Source organism: Rhinopithecus bieti, unplaced genomic scaffold, assembly GCF_001698545.2.
Source record: "Rhinopithecus bieti isolate Rb0 unplaced genomic scaffold, ASM169854v2 scaffold_33210, whole genome shotgun sequence".
In the NCBI taxonomy this organism is placed as follows: Eukaryota; Metazoa; Chordata; class Mammalia; order Primates; family Cercopithecidae; genus Rhinopithecus; species Rhinopithecus bieti.
The window spans coordinates 1,285,694-1,306,441 of NW_016814226.1; the positions used below are offsets into that span (position 1 = coordinate 1,285,694).

General features: G+C 53.3%; 1 protein-coding gene across 3 annotated transcripts; it reads right to left on the reverse strand.

Moving 5' to 3' along the window:
• Positions 1-7,287: 7,287 nt before the first annotated feature.
• PNPLA5 (patatin like domain 5, triacylglycerol lipase) lies at positions 7,288-19,531 on the reverse strand. 3 transcript variants are annotated; one of them, XM_017850001.1, is made up of 9 exons: positions 19,206-19,531; positions 18,578-18,810; positions 17,447-17,512; positions 16,978-17,187; positions 15,270-15,330; positions 13,984-14,169; positions 11,905-12,037; positions 9,152-9,268; positions 7,288-8,481 (listed from the first exon to the last, which is right to left on the reverse strand). In XM_017850001.1, exons 1-9 carry the CDS (start codon positions 19,396-19,398, stop codon positions 8,391-8,393), a joined length of 1,290 nt encoding a protein of 429 aa, XP_017705490.1. In that variant the 5' UTR covers positions 19,399-19,531; the 3' UTR covers positions 7,288-8,390. The 3 variants fall into 3 exon arrangements, with proteins under 3 accessions (XP_017705490.1, XP_017705489.1, XP_017705492.1); XM_017850000.1 differs by having other exon boundaries at positions 7,462-8,207; positions 19,206-19,398; XM_017850003.1 differs by having other exon boundaries at positions 8,042-8,130; positions 19,206-19,398.
• Between the last annotated feature and the right edge of the window lie 1,217 nt (positions 19,532-20,748).

Here is a 20,748-nt window from a genome sequence, read left to right on the forward strand (position 1 = left end):
CTAAAAACACAAAAACTTAGCCAGGTGTGGTGGCACACACCTGTAATCCCAGCTACACAGGAGGCTGAAGCACAAGAATCGCTTGAACCTGGGAGGCAGAGGTTGCAGTGGGCCAAGGTCACGCCACTACACTCCAGCCTGGGCAACAGAGTGAGATTTCATCTCAATTTTTAAAAATTTAAAAAGAAAAAAAAAAGGGCCGGGCGCAGTGGCTCACACTCGTAATCCCAGCACTTTGGGAGGCCAAGGAGGATGGATCATCTGAGGTCAGGAGTTTGAGACCAGTCTGACCAACATGGTGAAACCCTGTCTCTACTAAAAATACAAAAATTAGACAGATGTGGTGGTGTGTGCCTGTAATCCCAGCTACTGAGGAGGCTGAGGCAGGAGAATTGCTTAAACCCAAGAGGTGGAGGTTGCAGTGAGCCGAGCTTGTGCCACTGCACTCCAGCCTGGGCAACAGAGCGAGACTCTGTCTCAAAAAAAAAAAAAAAAAAAAAAAAAAAAAGCTGGCCCAAACCCACCAAAACAAAGATGGTGATGCAAGTGACCTCTGGCCATCCTCCTTGCTCATTATACACTAATTATAGTGCATTAACATGCTAAGAGATGCCATGGCAACATGAGGAAGTTACTCTATCTGGTCTAAAATCTTCTGTAGTGAGCCTCTTAGTCCTGAGAATAGATCAGTTCAGTTAAACAGCCATGTCTCATTCCAGGAGGTGGCATTAAAGATAGACTAGTCCTCTACCTGTGATGTAGGCAATCAGATTTCTTTCTTTTTATTTTGAAACAGGGTCTCGCTCTGTCACCCAGGCTGAAGTGCAATGGCACAAGCATAGCTCACTGCAGCCTCACTGTCCTGGACTCAAGCAGGCATCCCACCACAGCCTTCTGAGTAGCTGAGACTACAGGTATATGCCACTACATGCAGCTAATTTTCTTTCTTTTTTTTTTTTTTTTTTTCATAGGGGTCTCACTATGTTCAAGACCCAGGCTGGTCTTGAACTCCTGTACTCAAGTGATTCTGCTCAGCCTTCCAAAGTGCTGGGATTACTGATGTGAGCCACTGCACCTGGCCAGCAATCAGAGTTCTAATAAGAGACATTTCTATTGTGAACCTAAAGAATCCGAGACAAATCTTAATCAATTTAGAAAGTTTATTTTGCCAAGGTTAAGGACACATCCATGACACAGCCTCAAGAGATCCCGAGGACATGTGCCCAAGGTGGTCATGGTACAGCTTGCTTTTATACATGTTAGGGAGACATAAGGCATCAATCAATACATGTAAGATGTACGTTGGTTTTAACTGGAAAGGTGGGACAACTTGAAATGGGGAGGTGGGTCAGGGCTTCCAGGTCTTAGGTAGGTTTAAAGATTTTCTGATTGGCAGTTGGTTGAAAGAGTTATGATCTAAAGCCCTGGAATCAATAGAAAAAAATGTCTGGATTACAATAAGGGGTTGCGGAGACCAAAGTTTTATCATGCAGATGAAGACTCCATGTTGCAGGCTTTCAAGAAAATAGATTGTAAATGTTTCTTATCAGACTTAAGGTCTCTATTGATGTTAAATGCTGGTTGGCTTTTCCTGAATTCCAAAAGGGAGGAGGGCATAATGAGTCATGTCTGACACCCACTACCCATCATGGCTTGGACCAGTTTTTCAGGTTAGCTTTGGGGTGCCGTTGGCTGAGAGGAAGGAGACTGTTCAGATGATGGGGAACTTCGAATTTTATTTTTGGTTTACGCTACAGAAACAGAAGAAAAACAAAGGTTAACTTTGGTGCAGTCAGTTTCTAGACTAGTTTTTTTTTCTTTTTCTTTTTTTTTTCTTTTTTTTGAGACGGAGTCTCGCTCTGTCGCCCAGGCTGGAGTGCAGTGGCTGAATCTCAGCTCACTACAAGCTCCGCCTCCCGGGTTCACGCCATTCTCCTGCCTCAGCCTCCCGAGTAGCTGGGACTACAGGCGCCCGCCACCTCACCCGGCTAGTTTTTTGTATTTTTTAGTAGAGACGGGGTTTCACCGTGTTAGCCAGGATGGTCTCGATCTTCTGACCTCGTGATCCGCCCGTCTCGGCCTCCCAAAGTGTTTTTTTTCTTTAGAGTATGTAAACCAAAAATAAAATTCTAAGGCCCCATCCCCAAACCATCTGAACAGACCCCTCCTCTCAGTCAAGGGCATCCCAAAGCTAACCTGAAAAGCTATTTCAGGCTATGATGGGAAGTGGTGATCGGACATGCCTCATTATATCCTCCTCCCTTTTGGAATCACTGATAGAAAATACTCTTTTTTAATGTTTATAGTAGCTTTATTCATTCATAACAGCAAAAACTGTAAACAAAGAATTAACATATTCCTTCACTGAGCGAATGGTTAAACAAACTATGGTACATTCATACTACGGAATACTGTTTATCAGTAAAGAAGGAATGAATGATTGATAAACGCAACAACCTGGATGAATCTCCAGAGAATCATGCTGAATGTAAAAAGAGAAGCCCCAAAGGTTACATGCTGTATTATTTCCATTTATACGGTATTCTTGAAATAACAAAATTACAAAAATGGAGAATAGTTGAGTGGTTGTTATGGGTTAAGGAGAGGATGGGAGCAGAAGGGAAATGAGTGTGCCTATAAAAGGACATATGAGGGACCCTTTTTGATAGATTACATGGAAGTGATCTATCAATGCCAGTATCTTGGTTGTGATATTGGACTATAGTTTGTTAAAAATGTTTTATTTCCATAGGTAGCTGGGGAACAGGTGGTGTTTGGTTACATGAGTATGTTCTTTAGTGGTGATTTGTGAGATTTTGGTGCACCCATCACCCGAGCTGTATACACTGCACCCAATTTGTAGTATTTTATCCCTCACCTCCTTCCCACCCTTTCCCCCTGAGTCTCCAAAGACCATTATGTCATTCTTATGCCTTTGCATCCTCATAGCTTAGTTCTCACTTAGGAGTGAGAACATACAATGTTTGGTTTTCCATTTCTGAGTTACTTCACTTAGAATATAGCCTCCAATCTTATCCAGATTGCTGCAAATACAATTAATTCATTTATTTTTATGGCTGAGTAGCATTCCATCATATATATACACCACAGTGGTTCCACTCATTGATTGATGGACATTTGGGTTGGTTCCACATTTTTGCAATTGGTAATGGTACTGCTATAAACATGCTTGTGAAATATCTTTTTCATATAATGACTTCTTTTCCTCTGGGTAGACACCCAGTAGTGGGATTGCTAGATCAAATGGTAGTTCTACTTTTAGTTCTTTAAGGAATCTCCACACTGTTTTCCATAGTGGTTGTGCTAGTTCACATTCCCACCAGCAGTGTAGAAGGGTTCCCTGTTCACCGCATCCATGCTAACATCTATTACTTTTTGATTTTTTTGGTATGGCCATTCTTGCAGGAGTAAGGTGCTATTGCATTGCAGTTTTGATTTGCATTTCCCTGATCATTAGTGATGTTGAGCTTTTCTTCATATGTCTGTTTGCCATTGTATATCTTCTTTTGAGATTTGTCTACTCAATTTGTTTCAATTTGCCAATTTGTTTGAGTTCATTGTAGATTCTGGATATTATTCATTTGTCAGATGAATAGCCTCAGATTCCTTGTCAGTTTAATTTACTATGGGTCACCCCCGTCCTACATTTGCATTTGCACTTTCCCTTTCAGAATGACTCCCTACCAACCCAAATTCTAGTATCCGTAAAGACCCAGTTCAGAAACCAGTTCCTCTGTGGCTAATCCCTCCTGAAATCATTTCTCCTTCCCCTGACATGGTGGCATTTATTACATGTGTTATGGGCTCGGAGAGTAGCTGGGGGCTCTTTAGAAACCAGCTAGTCCAACTCTTGACTTTCAAGACAAGAAATTGAGGAGCTGATCGAGGAAAAGACTTGCTCAGCGTCCTAGAGCAGGTGCACAAGGAAGCTGTGATCGTCGGGGATCTTTCCGCTGCCTGGAGCACAGACTTGGGCATTTCCAGATCAGCCACTTGCCTCTCTGAGCTTCAGTTTCCTCACCTATAAAATGGGGAGGATAATGCCTACCTCTCAGGGTTGCAGTGAGATTTAGATGATGGGCTTTGTAAACTGCAAGGTGATGTGTACTTTTGAGGGTTGCATTACCTGTTATCTCCATGGAGATAGCATTAGAGGCATGGGAGCTCCTTGGGGAAGGGAGCTGCCTCAGGCATCAGAAAACACCCAGCACACAACTGGTGCTCAGAAAGCCAGGCAGGGAGGCTTGTAGCTGCCCCAGGATTGTGGCCCACAAATGAAAGCCATAGCTGCTCCAGGGCTCCAGGGCTCAGAGAGTTTTCTGGCTGGGATACCAGGGGAAAGAAGAGTGTGAAAGACCCAGAACTTCAGCAGACTTGATGGGAGACCATGATACAGGGGCCAGAGAGAGCACTGACATCGCACAAGTCTGGACTCCAGTGGCAACTCTTCTGTGTTTGGCTGCACTACTCTCCACCCAGGGGCTCATGTGAGGCTCACAGGAGGCCCCTGGTGGGTGACACACCCAGTCTGGTGCCCAGCATGCTGTAAAATGTAATTAACACACCTTCACTCCCCACTGCCCCTTTCTGAGCAGTCATCAAGGTCATTTGATATAGTCTGCAGTGAGCACTTTATTTATTTATTTATTTATTTTTATTTATTTATTTTTTTTAGACGGAGTCTCACTCTGTTGCCCAGGCTAGAGTGCAGTGGTGCGATCTCAGCCTGCTGCAACCTCCACCTGCCAGGTTCAAGAAATTCTTGTGCCTCAGCTTCCTGAGTAGCTGGGACTACAGGCACCCGCCACCATGCCTGGCTAGTTTTCATAGTTTTAGTAGAGAAGGGGTTTCACTATGTTGGCCAAGCTAGTCTTGTACTCCTAACCTCAAGTGGTCTGCCTGCCTTGGCCTCCCGAAGTGCTGGGATTACAGGCGTGAGCCACTGTGCCCGACCATGAGCACTTAATTTTATCAAGTAAATATTCCATGAGGTATGTGTTATCATCTCCATTCTATCCAAGAGTGGACTGAGGCCTTGAGAGGTGAGGAATTTCCCTGCGTCACATCAATGCTGACTTGTAGAGATGGGACTCGAACCCAGGTCAGCCTGAATTCGGAGCCCAGGATCCCTTTTCTGCTCCATAATGTGGGGCTGTGTCAGGAGGATCCTGGTAACAAGTTGGGAATTCTGACCTGGGTCAGTTGCTAGGCTGTCAGCTGGGCCACTTCTAGGCTCCAGGAAGGGCATGATATCAATGGTAGATGATGGCTCTATAAGCAAGGTCAAGCTCATTCATTCTGAGGCTACATTAATAGAGGCAGTGGTCAGTAGGTGGGAGCTGAAAGACAATTTAGAAACAGTACTGGCCATATCACCTCCAGGGCACTGCTGGACTCCATGCTCCCAGAAGGTTGTGAACAAACTCGGGGTGTGGGACTGGAGCTCCCTGAACAGCATCACTGGATTGGTGATGTCCCTGAGGAGTGGTTGTAAGGTGTGAGCTGTTCACCGTGGAGAAGAGTGGCCTCAGAAGATCAATACCCTTCAGCCCCTCTCTCCAGGCAGGCAGAGCAAGCAGAGTCTGTGGATCCAGGGTACAGAGCTGGGATCCATGGGGAAGCCGCAGACAGTTGGATTTTAACACCACATGAGCAAATAATCCAAGAGTTAAAGAAGATAGAGCCGGGCGCGGTGGCTCAAGCCTGTAATCCCAGCACTTTGGGAGGCCGAGACGGGCGGATCACGAGGTCAGGAGATCGAGACCATCCTGGCTAACATGGTGAAACCCCATCTCTACTAAAAAATACAAAAAACTAGCCGGGCGAGGTAGCGGGCACCTGTAGTCCCAGCTACTTGGGAGGCTGAGGCAGGAGAATGGCGTAAACCCGGGAGGTGGAGCTTGCAGTGAGCTGATATCTGGCCGCTGCACTCCAGCCCGGGCGACAGAGCGAGACTCCGTCTCAAAAAAAAAAAAAAAAAAAAAAGAAGATAGAAACCAGGGAAGTGCTTAAAAACAATGAAGTCCTGCCAGGGATGCTGGTGAATGGCCTCTGCCATTGTCAAGTTGCCAGCAGATAACTTTGACGCATGAGCCACAAATAATAGAGATCAAAGAGATGTTTTCCGAGCAGAATGTTGTAAGCAATTGAGATATTCAACCATCTGAGCCAGAAACATTTTCCCACACCCTGCTTGGCAACGGAGGGTGATGGAGAGTGAGGTGGGAGGGGCCAACTATCTTTCCCTGGTCTAAGTCACAAAGGAAAGCAATGGAGACAAAGCACAGATCAAAGTCCCCGCTATGTAAGGAACTGACAAGGGAGGGGTGATCAAGGGAGGCTGAGTTCCTGTGGACATGGAGGCCTATGTCTGTGACAACGGACAAAGGGCAGGGAGCAAGAATATCCCTAAAATCCTCTAAATCCTTCACCTGGTGACCCAGGTGGCCAGGTCTCCCCTCTCCACCAGGGGAGGAAATCCCAAACCCAGCTTCTGAGGGTGGAGACAGTGCATAGAGCATCCCAGCTCTGCAGACAGTGTTGTGCGAGCCACAGGCCACCTGGCTCCAAGTGGGACAGCCTTTTTCTGAGGCAGGGACAGCGTCCGTGCCTGCCCCCACTCAGGAGACGACCAGAGGGGCAGAGGCCTGCTCAGACCCAGGGGTTCCTGCAGGGAAGGGGACAGCCTCCTGCATGCTCACCGTCTGCCCCTTCCTCCTCCTTTTCCAATCCCACTGCAGCCCTGGGCCCTCCTTTCCTCCACTCGCTCCCTTCTCTCACATTTGCTCCCCAAATCCATACCCCCTCGCCACGCCCCGACAGTGCCCTCCTGACCCAGCCCCTGCCTGCCCCACTCCCTCCACACCCACTCACTGCGGGCCCTTCTCTCCTTCAGTCTCACCCCAGAGCCTTTGCACCTGCTGTTGCCTCCACCTGCAAAACCCGGCCTCTCATCCTCAGCCTCAGCTCAGCTGTCACCTCTTCAGGAAGGCCTTCCTGGGCCACCTGGGCCAATGTTGCTTTCACCCCCACCCTGCCCCACTCTCACCCAATTTTGTTTTCTTCATGGCCCCACCGCTCCTGGAAAAATCTCGTATTTACATTTTCCCGTTTGCTGTTCAGCGTCTGCTCCCGCACTCCCACCAGAACGTAAGGTTTCTTCAAGGCTGTGTCCCCAGGGCCTATAACTCACTAAGCATAAGCTGAATAAATGAATGAAAGAATGAATGAGTGGCTCATTGTCTATTTATTTATTTATTTATTTATTTATTTATTTATTTATTTAGAGACAGGGGCTCCCTTTGTTGCCTGGGCTGGGGTGCAGTGGCGTGATCATGGTTCACTGCAGCCTTGACCTCCTGGGCTCAAATGATCCTCCAACCTCAGCCTCCCAAGTAGGCAGGACTACAGGCATGCACCACCATGCCCAGCTAAGTTTGTATTATTTTTTTTAGAGACAAGGTCTCACTATGCTGCCCAGGCTGGTCATTTTCTCTTTAGTTCCCACGTGTATTCCTTTGCTTCCTGTTCTCACTCATGCCTCCATGTCTCCAACCTCTCCATCTCCACTGATGCTGAGCATTTCCTTAGGGCCTGGCCAGAGGCACAGCATGGGTACTGCTCTGCCAATGGGGAGAGCAGTGACTCGTGGAGAGGCCAGAGGCCGGGTGTCCCTGGCATCCTCTCTGCCCGAGGTAGAGGCACAGCTACGTCACAAACCTGCAGGAATGAGGCTGTAGGGGCAGCAGGGGTCACTGGGCCCAATAGAAGCACACACAGCTAGGATCCTGAAATGACCCGGACCCCCCTCTCCTCCTCCTCCCGCTTCCTGCCAGGGCCTTCCACCCTCTGGACCTGATAGGAAGTCAGAAGTCAAGGTTTCCTGAGTGGGGTATATCCCGGGGGTCACCCCCAAGGGCCACTACAGGACTGAGAAAGAGTCTGTGGGGGGAGCACCCCCATCCCATCATCTCGATTGGCTCCTCTGGTCTCTGACGTGGGCATCAGGCACTTTCTCCGTCTTCTGTGAGGTGCTCCGTGGGCAGCTCCATGGCAGAACAGGAGCCCATCTTCCCAGCAATGCTGTCCTCCTAGCCCCCCGTGGAAATTCTGGAAATAAGACATGTCTCTGCGGCTGTCCTGCTTTCTCTCTCTGATGAGACGGGGCAAGAGGTAGGGCAGGTGACCTGGGTACACAGTGACCAGGGACATGCTGACAGGCTGCGCCCCAGGGAACTGGCTCCAAGCTGCAGGGTCTTCACGGAGATTGGCAGGGCCTCCTCCCACTGGGGCAGATGTGGGCACACAGGACAAAGGCCAGAGCAGGAATCAAGGGACACCAATCACTGAGCTGGCCCAGCTCAGTCCCCTCAGGCCTGCTGGGTGGGCCTGAGCTCCTCCATATAAGGAGCTATCTGGGGTTGGAGGGGGCTTGTTTCCAGCACGCCAGTGGCCGGAGGGCTGTGGAGGGAGCAGAAGCCACGGGTAAGTGCCTGGGGCTTGGGAAGGGTAGGTGAAACCATGTGGGTGCAGGCGCAGCCATAGTGAGCCCAGGTCACTCTTCCCCCAGATCCTGCTCTGAGGGAGGACCTGTGGCCCTCAATGTGGCTGAGCTGGAAGTGTCAGGGAGGTCTTGGGATGGCCACTCCCCAGAGGACTGCACTGATGTCCCTGCTAAACAGATAGCTGTCGAGTGCATGGGGGAGGGCCACAGGGGACCCCCCAAGTCTGGAGGGCCAGTCAGAGGAGAGGGAACAGGCCAGACCACACACAGGGCCAGCCTCGTCCGAGGTCACATGGGGATGTCTGGAACAATGGCAGGAGGACTGGCAGGAAGCTGGTGAAGCCACAAGAGGCAACTGTCCCATGGGCGGCCCAGTGACTGCACCCGGCAGGTCATGTGGACTGACCAAGGTGACTGTCATAGAGTGTCTAGCACAGGTCGGGTGCATAGCAGTGACCAACACATGTGCCAATGGCTGCATGAGTAGGCCAGAGGGATGCGGGTAAGCAGGTGGGCAGGCAGATGGCATGGACAGCCTGCCCAGGGTCCAGGGATCCAGGGAAGCAGCTGGTGCGTTCCCCCCAGCACAGCCACCCCCTCTCCGCCCCTGCCTTCTGCCCACCTCACCTGATGGGCCCAAGGAGCTGGGCCTTGGTCCTGGAGAAAACCTCGAGGGCCATGCTCCTCAGCAGGCCCTGCATCCACCACAAGTCCGCTGGCACATCGGGCAGCCACGCCACCAACCTGGAGGAAGGGGCAGGTCAGCTTTGCCCAGGTAAGCCTGGGGTGTGGCCCCACCGAGCCCACCCTCCCCACAGACCAGAGCCAGGGGCCCCTGCACCTGAGGGCTGCCCAGGTTGGGGGAAGAAGTGTCAGCAGTGTCGACCACTGTTGCAGAGCAAGTCAGAGCCACAGGGGCACCTGCAGGGTTGGAATGATCCGAAATGGACTCTGAACTTGGCAGAGGTGGCCAGGCCTTAGGGTCCTTGACTCCCGGGGAAACAAGTGGGAAGCGCAGGGAGGGAGACAGTGGGCCTTTGGGGTCAGGCTGGCTTGAGGGTACAGCCCAGCTTCCCTGCCCATCAGCTGGGTGACCTGCACAGGTCAGGGAACCTGTCTGGGCCTCCGTTTCTTCACCTGTCAAATTAGGACAGTCACCTCACCCGTAGTTCCTAATGTCCTCCTTATCTCCATCCATTTGTCTCTCTTCTCTCCAGGCCAGCCCCTGGCCTCCCCACCCCACGCCCCTGTGTCCACTCTCCTCTCAGAAGCTGCTGGCCCTCCGAAAACACAGCTGACAGAGCCCCCTTTTGCTCAAGATGTCCCCGTGGTTCCCCACTGCCTCCATGGTGGAGCCAGCCCCAGATTCAGGGTCCTCGGAACTGCGTCTGATCCCAGCACAGAGGAGAGAGAGCATGAGTCTGTCTGCAGGGCCACAATCCTATAGGGCCAGGCCTGAGAAAGCTCTGGCCAGGCACCTCAGACACTGGCCACTGCAGGGCCTCAACCTGCATCACAGCACCCTTGGAGGGGCCCCTACACCAGAGTTCAAACTAGGCTTGCAGTCCAGAGAGTGTGGTGTGATGGCAAGACATAAGCTGGACTGTCACCTCCCTTGTTCTGGACCACCTGCCTCTATTAATGCAACCTACGTTGTTGAACATATGTATTGTGAAAAATACAAAGAGTGAACTTCCCTGTGGTCTGGGCAGGCTCCCCTTTGGGGCTCACACAATGAATTTGTTTTTAACTGAAAAGGTTGGACTTTACATTTATACTTTTGGATTTCAACTTGTGGTTTCTGTAAACAGCTCAGCGTGAGGAGAATCTGTCGGTAGAAAGCTCTCTCCTGGCTTTGGGCCACTGGCAGTTTAAACAGCAGGACTGACCCATTCACTAACTCAACATTGAGCAGGACAGAGACCTGTGGCTCACCGTCACAGACCTTCTTCCGGAGAAGAGAGAATTTTAAACAATACACATCTCCCCATGCCACCTCCCTGCTCAAACCCTTCCCAACCTTTCCACCACTCTCTGGACAAAGACTAGCTAAGCTGTCTCCAGAGCTCTGTGCACTGCCCCACCAGCCTCCTCTGCCTCGTCTTCAACAGCAGTAAAGCTGAGGCTCCAGCTTTACTGGCCTTCCTTCCTGCTCCTCGAACAGGCCTTTCTACCTCCTGCCTCTGGGCCTTTGCACATGCTGTTCCATCTGCCTAGAACATTCTCCTTGTCCTCTTTGCCTGGTGGACGCTGATTCATCCTTCAGAGTATAGCCTGAGTCATCTCCTCTGGGCAGCCTTCCCTGGCCAGAGAGTCCCTAGATTGAGCTGTGTAGCTGGAAGCTAGTGGAGGCCTCTCCCAGGGAACCTCTAGGTGGAGCTGTAGTTACAGGTGAGTGTGTGATAATCTGTAGGTGGTGAGCTCCACCAGGGCAGGAGCTGGGTCTGGGTCAGGGCTGCTTCCATGGTCCACAGCCAGGCCTTGGACCCTGAGAGATCCTCAGCAACTGCTGGTGGAATGAATGAACAACTGACACAGAGGGACACATTAACCAGCAAGTTAGAATGTTACTGAGGGCCTAACCACAGTCGGCCTGACTTGGAAGGGGCTTGTTTTACAGAAAAGGAACCTGTAGTGGTGGGCTCACGCCTGTCGTCCCAGAACTCTGGAAGACTGAGGCGGGCAGATTGCCTGAGCTCAGGAGTTTGTGACCAGCCTGCGCAACAAGGTGAAATCCTGTCTCTACTAAAATACAAAAAAATTAGCCGAGCATGGCAGTGTGCGCCTGTGGTCCCAGCTACTTAGGAGGCTGAGGCAGGAGAACTGCTTGAACCCAGGAGGCAGAGGTTGTAGTGAGCCAAGATCATGCCACTGCACTCCAGCCTGGGCAATAGAGTAAGATTCCGTCAAAAAAAAAAAAAAAAAGAAAGAAAGAAAGAAAGAAAGAAAGAAAGAAAGAAAAGAAAAATGAGAAGAGAAGAGAAACCTGTAGCCCAGAGAGGTCAAGAGACTCGGGCCCAGCCACACAACCAGCCGGAAACTGAAGAGACCCAGCCCCAGCCACATAGCCAACCTGAGATTCTGATGGGTGGAGCAATGGTCAAAAGTCACAGAGACAGTGTAGGGTCCAGGGGGAAGACCAGGAGGACTCCAGCTTCCAATCGTACCCACCATGCCCCTTCCCCACCAGTCTCGTTTTGCAGAGGAGATCACAGAGGCTGTGAGTCATGCAGCCAACACCGCACAGTGTGGAGACAGCAGCCGGGCTCCCCCCACCCAACCCAGCCCTGCCCACCCAGTGTGCCAGCTGCCCCTCCTGCCATGGGCACCAGTCTCCGCCACAGGCCAGGCCCTCCCCAGGCCCCCTGGCTGAGCCTTACCTTCTGCTGCGGAAGTAGACATACTCAAAGGGCAGCGTGCAGGGTAGCAGCACGTACGTCAGCACCTGTCCAGGCCCCGAGCGCCAGAAGCGGGCCCACGGGCTGGGGTCCCTCGTACATGCTTTCTTCAGTGCTGCAAGAGAGGCCCCAGCATGGCCCTGCCCACCTGGAGTCTGTGGACCGGCAACCTGAGTGCCCCCATCTCACAAGTAAGAGGCTGCGCTCCCTCCACCTTCTGCAGATGAAGAAACAATACTGAGCCACCCCCCACCACGGGCCAGCAGGTAGCTATGCACTCTTCATTGTCCATGAGACAAGTGGTGTATGCCCTCTCATAGATGAAGAGACTGAGGTTCAGAGTGGAGAAGTGACTTGCCTAAGGACCATCAACAGGAAGTGGCAGGGCCAGGATGGACTTGAAGACTCTCAGGCTCCTGAGCTCTTTCTACCTCTTCTGCCCCTCTGGAAAGTCTGTGGCCTGCCAGGCTGGGACAGATGCTCTCACCACACTCTCTCAATAACAGTAACACGACAGTGTTATTAATACCCACAGCCACAACTGTGACCGCAGCAACCATTTCTTGGGTCCTCTATTCACTGACATGACCAGAGTGGAAGGGACCAGCATCTGGGCTGGAACGGAGCCAGAGCCCAAACCCCAGCTTCCAGACATAGCCCAGGCCACAGCTCAGGCCACCACGTCCACTCTGGCCACTGCCCTCTGGAGACGGGGCATTTGAAGATTCACAGGTAGCACAGGCCAGACACTCTGCTCCACATCCACCTGCCGAGTGTCCTAGGACAAGTCCTAGCTTCCTTCTCTGTAAACTGGGGATCCCGGCAGGATGCTCCTCCCTGGGCAGGCAGGTGAGGATTAGAGATGAGGTTCACAATTCCCTCCCGAGCTGGCGAGGGCACAGCACCCAGGAGTTGGTGCTCCACCCAAGGCAGCTCTCTGGTGCCCCCGTGTGGCTGCAGGGACACTACTGGGTTCCAGAATCCCAAGCTTGGACCTCAGGGGCTGGGCACAGGTCCATGGCCTTTTCTGCATATCCTCGTGCGGCCTCCCGGCATGAAAAGGGGCCCCCTCCTCGTCCCCTTGCCCACTCCACTCTCCCTGGTCTGGCCTCGACCACCATCACTCTCCTCCCAGCCTCCCACCCCTTCAGCTTCTTTGGGTCCACCACCCCCTCCCGTCCACCTCACTCCCTTCTCCCACAGCTTTCAAGGCCACCTGCCCACCCTGCCAGCCTCCCAAGCTCACCTCTGCTGCCTGCCCCTCATGTTGCAGCCACAGGGACCTCCTGGCTCTCCCTCACCAACCCCAGGACCTTTGCATGTGCCAGGCCCTCTCCCCGATGCTCTTTTGCCTCTTGGCCTAGCCAACATCTCCTTTCCAGTTTCACTCAGATGCTGCTCAAACTCATCCCCCACCATCATTGCATGTGCCTGTGGGACCCTGTACTTTCCTGCTGTTGCAGTTGTGACATTTAGTCACAGAGCAGGAAAGCAGACTAAGTGGTTCCGAGTAGAACCCCTGGTTCTGCCATTTGCTACTGTGTGACCTTGGGCAAGTCGCTTAACTTCTCTGTGCTATGGTTTCCTCATCTTTACAATGAGAACAATTCTGTACTATCCTCAGATGGTTGTTGGAAGGATGAAATGAGTTCATTTTCATCTGGGGAATCCAGAACCCTCTGTGTGTGCCTCTCCTATGTCTGTCAACACTCCTGCCCTTTCCGGGGCAGTGGGCAAAGACCTGGCTCTTGCAGGCACAGGCTTGGGTTCAAATCCCCTAGCTGCAGGCTCTGAGCCCTTGGTGAGTCCCTTCCTTTCTCTGAGGTTTGGTTTCCTCATCAGTGAAGTGGGTACAAATAATGCTTAGGCCCAGGGTTGTGGGGAGGAATGAATGATGCCACATGTAAAAAGCCCATAGTACCACACTTGGCATTTAGTAGGTGCTCAGTAAATGAGTCCTGTCCTCTTCCAGACCACGAGTGCCTTCAAGGCAGGGTCCCTGAACCCGGTCCCCTGCGTGCAGGGCCCTGGTAGGTGAGCAAATGCAGGAAGAGTCCCTACCAGCCTCCAGCTCTGGCGAGAGCTGCTCAAAGTTGGGTATGTCCTTGACTTGCACGTGGGGCACTTTCCAGTTGAGAGACAGGCCCCTCTTCTGGCATTGGTCACAGCCAGCATCCCAGTTTCCATCAGCCAGGACTGGGGGTTCCTTAGACACCAGTGTCCATAGCACCGGCTCCTTGGTGAGTCCTGGATCAGGGAAGGGAGAGGATAAGTCAGGCATCTGAGCCTCCCCAAGGCGCCCCATGCTGCCCACATCCCTCAGTGCCCAAACCCAGTTCTGGGGATCCACTGTGCTGGGGGATGGATGCATGGCTTATTCCTGATGACTCCCTTCTGCCTTCCCCTGGCCCTGCTCTGCCCACTCCCTGCCCACTTTCAAGTGGCTCATCAGAGCCCAGACCCCAAAGACACAATCCAGAGTTCCAATTCTGGTTCCACCACCTGCAAGCTATGTGACCCAATGCCCTTTGCCTCAGTTTTCCTCTCTGTAAAAAAGGAAAAGTAAGACCTGCCTTATATCGTTGCTCTGAGAATTAAACAAGATAAATACATAAAGCTTAAGCTCACATCTGGGCACATACAAAGCGCTCAGCAAATGCCTCCTGATTGTGTGTTTTTGGTTGCAATGTAGGACTTGAGCACATGAGTTCGGGAGCCAGGCGGCCTGCATCTGAATGTCTACTCCACTAGGTTGAAGAGCACTGTTCTGTGGATGATGTTCAGACTCTCCAGCCCAGACCTCTCTGGCACACCCACAGCCCCATGAACACACACACGCACACACACCTCCTGCCATATTGAGTTATGTGCCCTCAAGGTGCCTGCCTCTGTCCCTTCTCTCTTGTTTTTCCCTCTGCCTAGAATGCCCTCTTCTTTTGCTGGAATCTTCATCTTTGCCGGTGTCTTCATAATGAACTAGTCAAAACCCAGCTTATCTGTCACTGCCTCCAGGAAGCCCTCCTTACCTACCCTCAAGCCCCAGGCTGAGTCCAATGCCTCCTCTGGACTCCCACAACCTTGAGCATCCCGCCATCCCTGCACCCATCTCCCTGGGTTGTCTCTCTCTGGGTCTGTCCCCCTGCACCAGGCTGCGGGCTGTTCAACAGTGGAACTTGTATGTGACTCTTCTCTGAGTCCCCAGTACTCAGCTCAGGTCCAGCACAGAGCAGATGCTGAGGACAACAGTGAGTGAGTCCAGGTCCCTAGCAGCTCAAAGGCCCAAGAGGCAGGATCCACCTGGCACCATGTGGGACACGATCCCCAGCCACTGTGGGACTGCCACCTACCACGTCTCTCCAGGAACCTCAGGGCATCCAGGTAGCCTTGTCTGCAGTTGTCAGCCACTACCTGCCAACACACAAAGCAAGGGTGGGATGGGCAAGGCCTGGACCTGCCCCTTGAGCAGATGTCACAGGCCAGAGACTTATCTTTAACTGGAGATAGTCCCAGCCCAGCCTATTCTCCCCAAGTGACCATTCAACTGGGCTCAGGGACCCCTGTGGACCTTAGCACTGGGCAGGAGGGGCCAGAGGCCTGCAGGTACATCTGCTTGGCTAGTTCTGTCCCTGCAGGCCCGTTGCATCTCCCCTCTGAGACACCCGGGCTGCCCTTGCCCCAGCCTTTCCCCTCTCTTGCCTCAGTTTCTGCCTCTGGAAAATGGGATAACAAGGCCTGGGAAGGCTGGGACTTTGGCCCCTTGTAGGGCAGTGGATGGGGGTTCCCTTTGCTCCTTTGATGTTCACCCCCAAGGCAAGACTGAGGTAGGCTGAGGAACCAGGAGCCCCACCTGCCTGTCTGATTAAAGCCCCACTGGTGGCAAAGGGTGCTGTCCCCCTCACACCCTTGCTATGAGACTTCAGCATGACAGTGCCAACTCTCTGAGTGCCTCAGCTTCCTTATCTAGAAAATGCGGCTGGGGTTTACTGCCCACCCAGGGGTGTGGGGAGTACCAGAGTAAATGAACATGACCTTATCTCGTGACTTAGAAAGCACTACACAAACCTGAGAGGTAGAAGGGACAGGGAAGAGCCAGGATGTGGTTGGGGCAGAGGAGTGTGAGTGTGTGTGTGTGTGTGTGTGTGTGTGTGTGTGTTTGTTTCTTTCTTTCTTTTTTTGTTTCTTTTTGAGATGGAGTCTCACTCTGTCACCCAGGCTGTAGTGTAATGGCACGATCTCGGCTCACTGCAACCTCCACCTCCCAGGTTCAAGCAATTGTCCTGCTTCAGCTTCCTGAGTAGCTGGAATTACAAGCATGCGCCACCACGCCCAGCTAATTTTTGTATTTTTAGTAGAGATGGAGTTTCACCATGTTGGCCAGGCTGGTCTCAAACTCTTGACCTTAAGTGATCTGCCAGCCTCGGCCTCCCAAAGTGCTGGGATTATAGGCGTTGAGCCACCGCACCCAGCCAGGAGGAGTGTATTTCAATAATTGTCAAATTATCTATTTTCCAGGAATACCAAGGGGTAAAAAACCCTTCCTTTGTTTTTTTCTTTGCATTTGTGCCTTGCCTCCACAGTGGTTGGTCAATTTGGCCACAGTCAAGGACAGTGGTCAAGAGCGTGGGCCTGAGCCAACTAAAGGTCTGAATCCTGGTTTTACTGCTTCCAGGCCGTGTGACTTTGAACAAGTTGCTTAACCTCTCTCAGCCATAGTATCCTCCCCTGAGAAATGGAAATAACAGTACATGCCTACAGACCCTGGCCCAGAGGAGCACAGGCAAAGGCCCTGCTCAAAGGCCAGCTCAGCAGAGTTGGCGTGAGTGTGTCCCATTGACCTGGGGCCAGTCCTCACTCATCACTGGCTCAGTGCGGCAAGAACAGTAAGGACAGGACTGAACCCCATTAGGATTCAGGTGTTTGGCTTTGAGACTGGGGACATATGTTGTAACTGCCTTGAGGCTCAGGGGGCAGTGTGAGTTAGGAGCACACAAAGTCTGACTCACGGGACCCTTGACCGTGGCCAAGCCTCTAACACCATCACGGGGCCAGACCTACCTCGAGGCTGGGGGGTATGAGGCTTATGAACCCCAGGAAAAAGTTCTTGGTGGAGATTTGGAAGCTGGCGTTGAAGGCGTTCAGCTCATGCAGGTTGGGGGAGGTGCTCTGGGGGCAGATGTCCACTGTCCCATGGAAGGGGGACACTGTGATGGTGGAGGGGCAGTCCGCAAAGGGTAAGTTGTTGCTCAGAGCCCCGTCGATGTAGCGCTGCAATTTGTGGGAAGCAGGTGGGTGGTCCTGCCCTCTCAGAGGGCCTCCCACACTGGCTGCAGCCGGTGACCCTCCAGCTGTCCCTGAGTCACAGGGCCACTCCAGCCCAGGAGGCTGAATGCCCCCTAGGAGCAGGGGGAGGGCCTGGCACACAGTAAGTGCTCAAGGAGCGCTGGTTTCCTCCACCCAAGCACCTCTCCACAGTGTGCACCCTAGGCTGCCCAGAGCACAGAACAGGGTTCCAAAGTGCACTCACCTCCCCTCTGAACTCGGGAGGGATCAGCCCACAGTAGAAAGGAAAGTATAAGGTGCAGACCAAGGCCTAGGAAGAGAAGAGTCAGCGGGAACACAACTGTACATGCTCCTTGCATTCAGAACCTCCCCTGTGCACGGTTTCTAATCCCAACAGCCTGCAAAGGAGGTGTCATCAGTCCCATGTCCAGATGAGGGAGCTGAGGCATCACCTCCCAGCCAAGCTCTCCAAGGGAAGCAGGGATTGGAGCACCTCTGTCTTGACACCCACCTCCTCTTTCTGTGGGTGTGCAGGGAAGGAGGTCAGGTGCGGGCTCCTGAGGAAGCCAAACGGGGACCCCAAAGAGTGACCCAGAATCCTTGCCTGTGTAGCAGTTGGGATGGGGCCTGGCACATAGTAGGTGCTCAGTACACATTAGCTGCCGTCACTGTTATCAATCTGTGGGAATAAAACTGTCACCTGCATCGCCATCTGGTCAGAGCCAGGATGGGTTCTGCACCTCCCAGACAGAGTTGGGATGCTTCCAAGGGTTCCATGAGACAAAGTCCTATATTCAAAAGTTTGCAAGCTCTAGGTTGGTGGTTCTCAACTAGGAGTGATATTCTCCCCCACAGGACACCTAACAATGTCAGAGACATTTTTGGTTGTCACACTGTGTGCCTGCACTTGAGCGTGCACACTTTTGGCAAATGTCAATAGTGTCAGGGTCTATGTGAAGCCTCTTTTTTAGACATCCTATTTCATTTTGATACTGGATTGTTCCTGACCTCCTTACTTGGAGATGAGTTCATTATTGATACCACCTGCCCCCCCTCCCCCCACCAATGAGCATAGAAGCCCCAGGGAGGCAAGAGTTTCTGTCTGTTTTGCTCCCTGTTACAGTCACAGTGCCTAGAACAGTGACTGGCCCCAGCCAGACCCTTCTGTGTGCAGCAACCTGGGAAGTCTCCAGACCCACCCTGCCGACCCTCTCTGGGCCTCAGTTTCCTCAGCTACAAACAGGTCCGCCCGCCCTCCCTCCTTTCCGCCCCTGCAGAAACGTCTGCCGGGGAAGTACCCGGATGTCACTCTGGACCAGATGGAGCCCGCCTGCCTGCCGCCCACCAGCCAGGCCTTGGGTCCCGCCCAACCCACCTGGATGAGCTCATCACGGGTGGCGAAGTCAGTGACCAGGAAGTTGCGGCCGTCGGGCCAGCGGGTCAGCGAGATGCCCAGACGCTGGGAGGCCAGGACGTGGGCGTCGGGGGGCAGAGCGTCCTGCAGCTGCCGCTTGATGTGCTCGATGGGCGCGTAGGCTGGGTGCAGGATGCCTAGGCTCAGCCGCTCCACCTGCCTAACCATGCCCAGGAGGTGGGAGCAGCAGAAGTCTGCAGGGGGTGCAGGGAAAGGGAGACCTCAGCGCCCAGGGATCCTGCGAGCCCCTCCACACCCCCACACCCCCTCCTAGGTGCAATGGGAGAGGGGTCCTCCCCACTCCAGCTCGGAATTTCTGGTCTCGGCCCCGGATTCAAATGATCCGTTCACCTTTTCACTTTTTGGCCCAGCCGACCTGGGAAACAGAGTTTCTGGCTCAGAGCCACGATCCCTCCTCTGCAAATGGGGGTCACCTAGTCCCCAGCCCTCGGGGTTCTCATGGGATTAAATGGGGCCGTGCCAGGGGTAGAGGGCGCAGAGCACAGCGCCAGGCGCCAGCGTCTCTGGGCTCAATTAGCTTCCGTTACGGTGTCCCCGCCCCTTTTCGCCCCCGCAGTCCGGGACTCACCGACCGACTTGCCGCAGAGGATGCTGACTGCGTTGAGCGCCCCAGACGAGGAACCGTAGATGCGGCGGGCGCCCTGGAGGAGGCGCGGGGCGCGCTGGCGCAGGCACTCGGTGGCACCCACGTGGTAGAGACCCAGGTAGCCGGCGCCGGCGAAGGACAGGTTCCAGCTGTCCTCCTCCTCTGAGAAGCCCATGGCGGGTGGACCGGGCGGGATGATCCGGACGAGGAACGGTCACTCCGTGACCGCGGATGGGGCCGGGATGCAGCCCTAGACGGGGCTGGGCCCAAATGTGGGCTCTGGAGGGAGCCGGGCTGGGGCTGGTGCTCCCTGCGCCGCCCCCGGGTTGCGTCACGTGAGACCCAGCCAATGAAGTCCCCGGGTCGCGATCAGCCCCCACTCCAGGTGTGCGCCAGGTGTGCCCCAGAAGTGCTCGCGCGTGTGTCTACGCTGGCGCTGCCCCCAGGCGCCCGCCCCGGATCCGCATCGGGTCATAGATTTCTGAGTGACAGGGCAGGGGAGTGGGACTAAATCTTGCCTATCTCTGGTAGTCTGGGCAGATGTTATTCCAGTCCTCATTACGCAAATGAGGCAACTGAGGCGCAGCCCAGGATGGTGACAGCCAGGAAGTGGCAGAGTCGGACCCAGGACATCTGGTCTCTGAGGTCAAACCAGGCTTAAGTCTGCAGCTGTGCTGGTTCCAGGGAGGGACTTGGGGGAAAGGGAGGTCTTGGGGCCAGCCCCAGCTTCCATCCATGTGGGTTTTCCCAGCATCCTCGCTCTCTCCGGGCAGCACTTTTTCAGCCCAATGTGAGGAGTCTTGGATGTGAGGAGTCTTGGATGTGAGGACCTACAGAGGCCTTTCTGCTCTCATGGAACCCTGCACCTCCAAACCTCAAACACAGAGTCACCAGCAACTGTCCAGCCCTAGGGTGGGCCCTCCAGCAGAGACAGTGGGATCCTGGCTGGCAGCAGCCACCCAGTCCCCCAAGTGTGTGAGTAGGGACCAGTGTACTGGCCTGTGGCAGGGGGTGGATTCTGAACCCTGGAGAGGCCAAGGCACTCCTGCAGCCAGGAAGAGCCTCTGAGAGAACTCACCCACAACCCTGTCACCTGGACAGTTGTTCTGGAAATCAAGCGGGGCAGCCGATGAAATTAAGTACCCACAAGAAATCCTCCAATGGATCCACAAGGGTGACCCAGAAGAGACGGCTGATGGTGATATTGCCAGGATGGTGGTCATAGACGACCCCCTGCGAGGGGAATGGGTGAGGGAAACACAGTGGGGCCTTCCACAGACCGTCAGAGGGTCTGGGACTTGGAGAAAGATTAGAGATGTTACTGTGCTGTCTTTGGAGACGGAGAAGGGGCCACATACCAAGGAACACGAAATGTCTCTAAAAGGCAAGGAAATGGGTTCTCCCCCGAGCCTCCGGAAGGAACACAGTTCTGCTGACACTTGCTGATTTTAGCCCAGTGAAACCCATTTTGGGCTTCTGACCTCCCAAACTGTAAGATAACAAATGTGTGTTGTTCTAAGCCACT